Source organism: Notolepis coatsorum (genome assembly GCF_963971535.1).
Source record: "Notolepis coatsorum genome assembly, chromosome: 3".
Lineage (NCBI taxonomy): Eukaryota > Metazoa > Chordata > Actinopteri > Aulopiformes > Paralepididae > Notolepis > Notolepis coatsorum.
In genome coordinates this window covers 58092635-58105083 of record NC_140167.1, presented here as the reverse complement: position 1 = coordinate 58105083, position 12449 = coordinate 58092635, and the positions used below count along the sequence as shown (strand labels likewise).

Genomic DNA, 12449 nt, shown 5'->3' with positions numbered 1-12449 from the left:
ACATTTGAACCGATACCGGTACCGGTACCTGTGAATCGATACCGGTACCCAACGGTACCTTTTTTCGGTACTTAAGTTTTTTTTTTTTTTAAATAAAAAAAATATTTTTTATTTTTTTATTTTTACTTTTTTTTTTACTTTTTTTTTTTTTTACTTTTTTCTTTTCGTGTCAACGTTCACACGCACAATATATGCTTACCTAGGATTTGACTTGATTCAACAACAAAGCAGTCGGAGCAATGACAAGCCGAAAACTGTCGAATGCTTTTTTTACCTACCTCAGTCGTAAAAAAAAATCCAAACTTCAAATAACTACAATTTCGACAGTTTTCGGCTTGTCATTGCTCCGACTGCTTTGTTGTTGAATCAAGTCAAATCCTAGGTAAGCATATATTGTGCGTGTGAACGTTGACATGAAAAGAGAAAAGTAAAAAAAAAAAAATAATACATTTTTTTTTTTTTTTTTTTGGTTTCTCACTTGATTCGATACTCGGTAGTACCGACGTGTTTCGGTTCGGTACCTCAAAAGTACCGAATTCGGTACCCATCCCTACTAACGTTACAGACACACGTTCGGATCGAGCTGAAGACATGCTTGGATTAACACAAGATTGATATCATATATAGCCCTTACCTTGACTAGGATGTACCCCAAAAAGAATATTCCAATTATCTGATCACGATTCCAAGTAGTGATGTCCATCGTGTCGCCAACATAATCCACCACACATCATGGGAGCATTTGATTCTTCTCAATCCAACCGTTATAACCGCTGAGCTTGAGCAAAAACAGAAAAACGACCCGGACCCAATTAGATCGACCTACAGGCCAGGACGCGTGTATACTTTCGACAACAAATGTTTGTTTCCGCGTTCGAGTTTTGCGCTCTGATTGGCCAGGTCATGTGACATGTGTGCCAATCGTGGGACGGCAAGTTCGGCGCCTATTTCCGGGTCTAACAGCCTGCAAACTACCTAACGCCTAGTTTATCACTGGTTAAGCTTAGGCGACTCTTTCGCAGTTGGTTAAGGTTAGAGTTTGGAATCAGGGCAGGCGTTCTATCGCCATGCTCTAAGACAAACTCTAACCTTAACCAACTTCGAAAGAGCGCCTAAGCTTAACCAGTGTAGAAACTTGTGGTCCCACGATTCGGCGTACATGTCACATGACCTGGCCAACCTGGCCAATCAGAGACGCGGAAACAAACATTTGTTGTCTAAAGTATTCAGGCGGCCAGGATACAAGGCTTCAAAGGGTGCTCAATACCGCCGTCTAGCTGAATGCGGCCGGTATTGCACCTTGGTGACCTCAGACTCATTCCCTATGGTAACAACAGGCTCCCTGGGTGGATAATGAATAAAAATATTGGAAAAAAAGGAAAAACAACCCAGAAACGACTTAAGTCGTTTTTGGCACTGAACGACTTAGGCCCAGAAACGACTTAGCACTCAAGCAGTTAAGCATAAAAACTGGTAACTGTTCCATCCTTCATGGACGTATGCTCTGATTACAACAGAAATTACAAAGCCATTCGTTTCTGGCTAAAGAACATCATGGTTGATTAAATGACAAACATTCTTGTATTCATAATGATTTAATCATTTAAATGTAATATTTATTTTATATTTAATAATAATTTAATTGAATGTTTGTATGAATTTAATCATAATTCATTATGCTTCTCTAGCAAAGGGTTGTTTTTTTGTAGTTTGTGGTCTTTACTGGCTGCTGTGTTGTTTTTGGGAGCATGGCGCCCCTCGATAAATACGTGCACAATTTGGAATAGAAGACATGTTACTTTTATAGTAAAAAGTGATTACATTCATCTGGGCCAGCATATTGTGAAATTAATAGAATGGCTAACTGCCCTCCCAATTTAGAATTTGAACACCTCATTACAGTTAAGAATGTTTAATGTTGCATGCAAATAGTATGTGGCATGGAGCATCAAGCTACAGAGGTGACTGTCACAACATTGATTGTGAGTGGATAATCTTCCATTTAGTCACCACTGCCTGGTCTATTCACATGTAGCTCTAGTAGATCAGGGTTGCCTCGTGGCAGACAGCAATCTAAGCCCATTCAACTCTACACAGATTTCTGCCTGAACAGGCCATTTCAGTATGCCTTTAAATCCTCATTAAATCAACAGTAATATAGATCCCTGCTGGAATTTGCTTGCATGAGATCGCTAATTATCCCCAGAAATCCAGATCGGGGTATTCCTAATCTTGTCCATCTTTTTTGTCAATTAAATGTCAACTGAATGGAAGATTTCACCCCAGCAGTTGTGATTTTAATGGCTGTGATCTCTATGTGCTCCATTTAACCTTTCTCTCCTCTTATTGACTCCTGGTATAGACTCCCATGAGGCCAGTGCCTGGTGACATCCAAAGACCTGACTATGCCGACCATCCGCTAGGTAACCATTCTCTTACAAACACATTTTCAATCTCCCATTATGTTAGGTCAAGGATTGTGTAATCTAACCATCTTTATTTTTTTAATATATTTATTTATTTGTACTGTTTTTACCTTTTACACTTGCTTGTTTAAATGGCAGATTGTGTATCCCCCCCCCCCCCTATCTTTTAACATAACTATCGTTACATTGCGTTTCAGGTCACCGCAATTTGTAATTGTTTTAAAATTGTGTTTCTATTGTTCTATTTATTAGTACAGTGCTATTTATTTTTATAATATTTTTCTCTTCTTTGTACTTTGTAAAAATGTATTGATGATGATCATGTGATTGTAATCAATCGATGACATTGGAAATGAGGTCTGCCCCTCAATGTGATTTTGAGTCTAAATAAAGATTGAATGAATGCCAGTGTGAACTAGCCGCAACAGCCTCCCGGCTTGCTTGCGCATAAGATGAGAGTGTACCTCTGCTGAATCTTGTCATGCAAGTTAAAAGCATGAAAATATTTCCCAAATGGCGCCTCTCGGATGTTGAGGCGTAGTAGCATTTAGTACATTGCTACATTGCTAATGACAACTAGCTGCAGAGTTACCATGAGGTTTGTGACTGAATGAGACAGCCAGCTGAGATGAGCCAGGGATGCATATCAAAATATGTATAAAAATATACAGCTGTTTTCACCAAAATAATGTTAACCAAATAGAAGTTGCAGAAACATTTAAGCGTGTAGTCGTTTAATCACACACTCCATTGAGAAATGTCTAAAACTGAAAAGTATACCAAAAAAAATAGTCGACACATAGTCAACTGGAGTAGTCCTCTACAGATGGTGGCTTTGTGACGTTACCTGACATGCAGTGACATTCCCAAACTCCAAAGTGACAATACTACTAAAATATATGAGTATTTTCCAATTTGGTATATTCTGCGTGATTCTTGACCTCATCTAGAGGATGTTCTTACTCTGCCAAGAAATATAAGCTATAGTTGTAAGGGAGGATGTAAAATATTAATTTAGCTTTAATTATTGAATTATTAATATTTTACTTAGCATATTGTAATATACAGAGTCAGAGCCATGGACATAATTAGCTAATTGCCTTTTTCAGTGGCAGTTGCTAAAGTCAGCTAGATGAAAAGTTCTGTGAAAATGACATCATACTCAATGGCACTATAGCATTTTGAAGAATGGCACATAGTAATTTCAGTCAGTCTCCCATTTCCAAATAGGCTGGCCTCTCCAGGAATCACTCTGCCAAGTTTCTCCAAATATCATTAAATGGAATGATGTCACTTACTTGTTTCTGCTGCCATCTTGAGGTAACAGTTCTGATGTGATCCAAATCTGACTACATTATGCTATTCACTCACCCATAGCCACCTGTGTTGTTATGGTGAAATCAAATAACCACACCCACACAATCCTGTCATTTGGATGCAATTTAAAGCAGCACTTTGTAATTTTGGGAGAAACAAGAAAAGTAACACAAAGGACATTCTATGGGGTACGTTCACAACTGAACAAACAAACTGCTCCAAAAAACGGGTCCCTAGAACACTCTTTGAAACCTGAAAGCTGCTTCGCCGAGTACGTAGTTTATACATTTACTACACAAAGAAGTATCTTCTAGGCTTACTTCACCGTCTCAAAACGTTTTTAATTTAGTTTGACAAGATATAGGCCCTAATAATTCAAATAATTTTTCAAATTATTGCTCTATTGTATTTTTTTCAGGTGTGATTTTGTCTATATCTTAGATTTGTGGCAGTGCCTGTCATGTCCATTAAAGCCTACTTCAGCATTGTTGTTTTTTACTCTGGGACTAGAATTTAGTCTGTGGAACAGGCTCAGAATATTTTACTGTGGTCTTGCCTCCCTTCATTTAACATTTCTCGTACTGCCAACAAGATTCCATAAATTGCAGCCAGGTTATTTTTTTTTATTCGCTGTCCCCTGTCTGAATTAATAGATGTCCGTAATAGTAACCTGGCATTTTGCTATCAATTCCAAAGAGCAAATCATTCAGTGTTACCATGGCAACTTCCACAGCCCTGTCACCTGACTGCATATCACTACCCTGGTAGTCATGGTTACATGCAGAGATGTAACCATGCAGAGACTCACAAGATCATATCACTGCAGGTTTGTTGTTCCCATCAGACCACCATTGGCCAGCTCATGTATATTTTACTTGCATGAGCTATAGGGCTCAGTGTTTTCATTTGTATGTATGTATGTATGTATTTATTTAAAATTTTATTTATTTGTTTATTTTAAGAGATGATCAGGTATACACGTTAGGAGCTGAACCCTCATCTCTCCATTGACCTAATAAAGTAACCTAACGCAGTGTTACTAGGCAGGTATGTTGGTGGAGACCCAGACTCAATGTTCTAATACTTGTGTGTTTTCTTCCTAGCAGCAGTGTCAGATCGTAAGTAAGCAGACGTGGTTGGTAGACTCACACTGTTGGCTCTTTGGGGAGTAAACCGCGGAAGTAACCAAATTGTACATTTTAAGAGAGTCTGGGCGAACGCCACCGATGCCTGGTTGATACCAGAGTTCAAAAGGAAAGGAGGTGTCATGATGAGGCAAAGAGATGTCATGTAACGACAGATACTTTCCACCTGTTGTCTCATCAACTGATTGCTATGTCAACCCTGAATTCCAGCCACCACTTTTACTTGAGTGCTGGTAGTCAAACGTTTTAAAAAATCGGTATTGGAATATTTGCTAGGCATGCATTCATGCGCATATAGTAATCGTAATTGTGAAGTTAAAGGTCGGGCAATTTTCTTTAGAACTATTTGGGTAATATTTAGGTGAAATTCACGTTTATATCCCAACAGCTACCGATAAATCAAATGCACTGAGAAAGACATCTGGTTTCTGTAATCAGACATTTCAAAATGTTCAGGGTGGCCATGAATCTTAAGAACTGATAAACATTTGGTGTTCCCGGAAAACTTAACACTGCCATCATGTTCCTTGTTGAAAAGTACACTGTGTGCAAAACCAGATTCCGATCAAAATATTTTCTTTTTAAAATCCAGCTTGAAGCTGCCTATGCATGTGGGAGTCTATGTAAAACCATTGTTGTGTGTGCATAGCACACGGCGGCTGGGATGAAAAGTAATGCCGAGCTTTGCTCTATTTCTGCTGTCGCGTTAATTCTCGCTCATTTCCCTGGAATTGCCTCCCCAACCTTTTTAATGAGTTATGAACTATTTGAAACATTTGCTTCAATAATTGGAACAATAGTCCTGACATTTCACTATACCTAATACACTTGTGCTTTTCACCCCTACACCAACTAACATAGATGTTATGATCTTGTATATTTATTATATTACAGTATTGGGCACTTGAAATGTCTGAAATAATCAATGCTTAGTAGTATTGATGGCCTGCCTCCACTTCTTACAATTGAAAAGCTCTTCCCCTGAGTCCAGAGTGTGAGTTTATAGCTGTAGTGCTGTAGTGAGGTGCTGTTTTCATAATGCAGTCCAAGCATAATAAGTAGCTATTGGACTTAGGCTGTAATTTGAGCTTGTATGCTATTGGACGTAAAGGGGAGGACACTGGCCAGTTTTGGGAATTGATTTAATATATAAAAGATAATTAAGATATTACAGGATACTGCAATCCACACAGGCTCATGTTCTATTACAGAGGTTCTATTGCAATCCGAGTGTAATTGGTGTAAACAGCAATCCCCTAACAAGCCAGAACATGTCTTCTATCAATGTTCAATTGTTTCTAGGGCTGCCTGTCACCATTAGTCAAGTAACTCAAATAATTGAATTTCAAAAAGTAATTTTGAAGTTACTGCCTCAATGCATTGGATCATTATATTGTTGGCAAGTCTGTCAGAAATCGAAAATAATAATAATATTTAAATTCAGAAGCACCAAGACTGAACCTGTTAAGCCGTAAGGTCCCCCAATTGGGGGACCCTGCTTTTCTTGATCATAAATCGATCAATAGAGACGTATTAGATCCCCAATTATCATATCATGGGGTATCATTGGAAAGCCACACTCATTGGCTACAACCCTGTCCAAATTTTCTCGAGATCGCCAAATGATTGACGGAGCTAGAGCCCCCGGAGTTTGGGGGTGGTAATGTGTACTTTGGCGCACGCCTCACATATATATCGGCATGTAACTCGAGAACCGCTGAACGGATTTTGTCACCTGAAAGGGCAATTGACAGGCAACAAATAGGGCTTTAATTCTATCTATATATTGTATTAAAAGAAATGTACACCCAAGCCCCTAGTAGAGGTCGGCAAAGTGGCGCGTCGCGAATCGTCCCACATGTGGGCCCTTGGATTTTTTTTTTTTTTTTTTTTGCTAAGATTAAAGACCATAACCCTATCAAAACAGCAGCCAAAGTGTATATTTTCATTTTTACCGATGTTTTATAAGATTTACCGAAAATACAAATTTATCAAAAAAATGCTAATTATATCTCTTATCGTAAAACCGTGAGGAAATGACTAAATCCAGATTTAACCCTGCCAAATCCAGATTTAACCCTGCCAATAAGGTCAAGTGCAAGGTCAAATATGAATTTATAATTAAAATGGATTATAATGTATTACTGTATCTACAAATCCTTCTATTTAATAATCTTCCCTTTATTAATTTGCTTAGATCTTTTGTACACTTGATCTCAAGAACGTGCTGAATGAGCTCAGTGAGCGAGCTCGGTTCCAGCACAATTGTAACATGGTGTTATTCACCGGCACAGATGCAAAAATAAATCATAATTTATATTCTCCTTTTTTTCATTACAATTTACTCAAGCCTAGTAACGGACACAATATTTCTGACACTGGAAATACATACCCCCATGTCCCTAGATGTTCCTAGATACCAAGAACATGCTAATTGCCCTTGTAGAAGTGGAGCAATCATCCATTTACTTAGGCATGTACCTTTAGGCGAAATTTCTGAAAATAGGGCTACAGCTTAACACTTTAACTGCCGGGAAACGCTTTACAGCGTCATTCCCGGCCATGCTCAAGTTGCCGAAGGACGCTTTACAGCGTCTTTAATATCAATATTTCAAAAATCTGTGATCGGATTCATATTTCCCCTCCGCTGGCCTGAGATCCACCAGGAGGACCCACTGAGCTCTCTGGCGGTTCAGGAGCGCCATCTGGTGGCCGATCGGCGCAATCGGCAAACAGCAAGTGCTGTGGAGGTTGTGCTGGTCGGCCATATTACTTCCGGGCACTCGGTTTGGCTGCCGGCACTCTGGCTCGGCACAATATATAGCGATCCATTGCCAATAACTCGATAAACAACATGATTTGGACGTATATAGTATTATACAAGCTGGAAATGGTTCATCAGGATAAACATCCCATAATCGAAAACGGTCTACACCACGCTGATCGTCCAACGGCGCGAGGAATATCCGGTAAGATTCAGCGTTATTGTTGAACGTGTTCCATATAAACTGTTATGATGAACATATGACCCACACTAGATGAATGATATAACGCTGCCCACGGAATTATAAACGATCCCCCGCCCATCCGGTCATCATCAGATCATACGTAGATCATTCTAGAAGTACGTCCAATTGAAATTTTTTATATCGCCCCGATTGCCATCAAACTGTATTTCAATATAATGCATTTGGGGCTATAGATCACGTTCTGGAGAAAGCTGCAGAAAGAGATGAAAACATACTTATACATTAGACCATACTTTACTATGAATATGTGAATGAAAAAGTTTAACGTTGCTACACAATGAACAATACATATAGGACTTTGAATGGGCCCTAATAATGGCAATGTAGCAATAGAATTTAAAAAGTTATAGCCATGCAAAGAAGGGGTACTTCTCCATAGACAAATAGAGCCGGCAACCTATGGTATATAATGAATTTAACCCATGGCACCCAAAGTGTTAACAGGTAAAAAAAGACACTAAGCATGGTATTAAGCATACTAGGGCTGTCAAACGTTATACCTCAAAACACATAATCGACGCTGCTCCCAGTTCCCTCAGTGGATGCAATAGTCTCAGGTTACATGGCTCAGAAGTAAAATGTGGAGCCTGGAGGTTTTTTTTTCTCATGCATTTTCATTGACTCCATTCCAATGGGTGCAATACCATCCGGGAGACAATAGGGGGCGGTATTTGCCCTTTTCTAGCTCAGCCAGTCCCAATGATAACGTGAGGCTGGATGGTTGAAAAATGAATGGATATTGCTAATAAAAGAAATAACGATTAAATAATGAGATTTCTCGTCATTGGCACTCAACGCATGGCGGCCAACAACGAGATTTATATGGGATTTCGGCTAGGATATTTCCTGGAAGGCGAGATACAGGGCTAATGGCTACTACCGTTATATCCAATGGCATTTCCGTTATACATATGCTACAGAAATAACTCGAACTGCATATGATCGGCACGATCCTCAAGCATGTATGCATGAAAGGGGGGGGGGCGGGGGACGTCGTTTCTGATTATTGATTACCAATAACCGCGTTAGCCTCATTAGCCTCATTCATTGATCGGATGGATGGCTATCAAAACAAGGCCCGATCGGGATGTACTTTACGTGAAAAAGATCTTATCGTGGGCCGGTGGGATCCCCAGAGCATTTCCCCGTTATCGATCGCCATCTGGTAGATCGATGTGTCCATTGGCTGATGATAAATCCCCTTATTGCATAGTGAAATCTGCTACCCAAAACGTAATCCAAGCTACAGGCTGCACATCCAGAATCGAGCTAACTGAAAACTCCATTGAAAGTAAAATAAAATAGTCCACCGTTCAGCCACAGGGCACACTCCATTATCGCGACAGCGCCCCTAAGAGGATCTGGCCGGTAATGCACGTTGGTGAATTCAAAGAGTAGGGTAAATCTGCAGTGCCGCTCTGCGACCTTGAATAGGTTATTCAAATGGAATAAAAGCAATAACAACTTGCCACGGATATATCCGTGCTTCTGTCCACAACGGGTGGAATCGAAACACGGAGATCTCCGTGGTCGGGCGCCATTGTGTTAAGGTAAGCGCATATCAATAACAATGTGGCCTTGCTCCATGATGGCAGCTTTGGTCAGGATTTGTTATTGCTACCCAAAAGCAACAAGGTTTGCCAGCTGTGATGTCATTAACACATTGACGACCACGGCTTGCAGTGTAATATGTGGCTGGAGGACAACGCTTTGTCAACAAACCTATGTACTTTCTAACAGCTATATATATACTTTATAGTATTGCTATCTGTCCATTCTCATTGTCACTTGAGTGCATAAACCGTGCCTTCATAATGGCTTAAAGAAAATAAAGATCCATCGGTTGGTTGTCATTTTATAGTGTCGTGAATATAAGCGTTATCGCAGTTTTCGTCTCGTCTTTTTTCTGGGAAGCTAGATATGAGGCTAAAGGCTAGTCACGTTATATCAAACGCCATTTCTGTTGTATATATACGAATGAAATAAAACAAACTGCGTAGCATCCGGACTATTACAGAGCATCTATGGATGAAATGGGGGCGGCGGGGGACGCCGATTAGTAGTATTGATTAGCAATACAGTGTGCGTTCAAGTAGCCATTTTCACTGATCGATCGATTGCGTGTTACAACAATGTCCAATCCGGCTGTAATTTGGGTGAATAGTATCCTACCGTCAGCCCATGTGATCGCCGGCAGCATTTCGTCATTAGTCATCGGAATCTGGTAGATCGATATGTCCATTGGCTGATCATAAATCCCATTATTCCAGGCTGAAATCTGCGTTCGGTAACGTGATCAAAGATGGAGTATGTTTGGCTGGGATCGAGGCTCATATGAAACGCCCCAGACAGTAAAAAAAAATTATTTTCCCATTCGGCCTCAATGATACTGCAGTGGAGCGATGGCGCCCCTAAGAGGATCTGGCCGGTATTGCATGTCGCCGATTTAAATCTGGCGGGTAAATCTGCAGAGCCGATCGGGGACTTTGATCCGTTTATTAATATGGAATAAAACAATAACAACTTGCCACGAGTTAACTCGTGGCTCTGGTCCTCAACGGGTGGAATCGAAACACGAGTTAACTCGTGGTTGGGCGGCAAAGTGTTAACATCACACAAGCATTGTTGACATTACAGGAAGGGACATGAAGGGCTTATTAACAAGAACAACTACTGACCAGGGAAATACCAGGTTATTTTTTTATAACTGTTATTCAAAATAAATATTCACTGTTCTGTCAAAGTGAAAAGATATCCCTATAAATATAATAAAATACTAAACTTGAAAGTAAGCACACCATCGATAAAATATGACTCCTTAAAGGTAGAATCTGTAATGCTATCAAACTGCAACGTCTAGGGAAAAGAGCCCCCACTTGGTATTGCACTTTGCTTACATTTATTGTTTTGGTCTGACATGTGGGTTTGAGTTGATTGGTGATAGGGGGAGGTTGCTATTGCTGGCCACACCTCATGCTCTGCCAAAAGAAAATCCCAGTATAAGTTACTATAGCGATATTGTAAATGTATATATTATAACTATATATTGACTTATAGTGTCAATTTCTCCATGGGCCGAGTAGGAACTGCCAGAAAATATATTTGCTTTCATCCCTGCTTTGTTTAGTTGAGTTGAATCAAACCCTGGACATTTACCCTCTGGTGTGGTTTGTTTGGGCAGGTCAGACTTGGGTGCAGCATCAACACAACCTGACCACCTCTTCAACAACGTCTCTGTCAGGTTGTTTTGATGCTGTGTTCACACCTGCCCAAAATAACCGCACCAAGAGGGTAAACTAACCAGGGTTTGACATTTTTTATTTTATTTTTATTATAATTTTTCTTAAACTTTATTTACATCCTACTTCACGCTCAACACTGTTCCACACATTCACGCCAGGGAGCTGCCCAGTACAACCACATTCTGACACTGTTGACCACTAGGAGCTGCCCACTACATCCACAGTCTTGACACTGTTGACCACTAGGAGCTGCCCAGTATATCCACAGTCTGACACTGTTGACCCACTAGGAGCTGCCCAGTACATCCACAGTCTGACACTCTAGTACAGTTAGTTTGGGGTGTGAAAGCAACCGCATCAAAAGCAAGAAAAGTCACAAAATTTTTGCATTTATTGAAGCTGATTGGGCTGTTTTAGTTGACATTTTCTTTATATTTCCAAATGTGTGATTTTTCATCATAAAGTAATTATCTTTGCAGCTCGTAAGGTCAAAATAGCCCCAAAAAATGTATACTAAACAAATACCTTGCATGCATAATTCAGGTGATGGTAGCCTAGACCAGTGGTTCCCAAAGTGGGGGTCGCGAGCCGCCGTGGGGGGTCGCCAGATGATTTAAAAAAAATTAAAATTCCCCCCCAAAAAAAGATTTTTTTTCTTCTTTTAATACAGTCAAGCCACTGAACTTAGAAGCAGGCCAGGCCAGTGTTTCTAGTTGCAGCGGCGCAATAGTTAGATAACCTAGGTGGGGAACAACCAGGAGATCACTGCAACTCACAAGTTGGAGAACTATCTCTCTCTTGCTCACACACACACACACACACACACACAAAGGGATGCATGTGATTGGTGGAGGCGGGACCCTTACAGAAAACTAAAAATACATCAAAATCTGTGTTGTTGCTAATCATTGACACATGCTAGCCTGTAATAACCCCCCCCCCCAGAAAAATCTACTTTGCATTTGATATATTGCAAATATATGCCATCACACACACTGGCATTTAAAGGGTTAGAATTATAAAATGAATATGTGGTGTGGTGTTATGATCAGGGCTGAAGTTGAATAAAATATTTATGAAAGAAAAAGTGGTATTTCAACATATAGTAATATTTGTATGGTGTATGGTGGAGGACAATTTAGTCCCTTATGGGTAAGAGTGAGTCTTTTTTTCAATCTGACATTACAAAGAAACTGAAAATCCATCAAAATCAGTGTTGTTGCTAATCATACATATGCTAGCCTGTTTTTTAACAATAATTTGTGATGCCATCACAAACACTGGCATTTA

General features: G+C 39.9%; 1 protein-coding gene across 1 annotated transcript in view; it reads left to right on the top strand.

Moving 5' to 3' along the window:
* metap1 (methionyl aminopeptidase 1) overlaps positions 1-12449 on the top strand; it is a 114388-nt gene that overhangs the window by 75826 nt on the left and 26113 nt on the right. The window contains exon 4 of the mRNA XM_084310146.1: positions 2363-2423. Coding sequence (XP_084166272.1) covers positions 2363-2423 — 61 coding nt within the window. The remainder of the gene's footprint in view (positions 1-2362; positions 2424-12449) is intronic.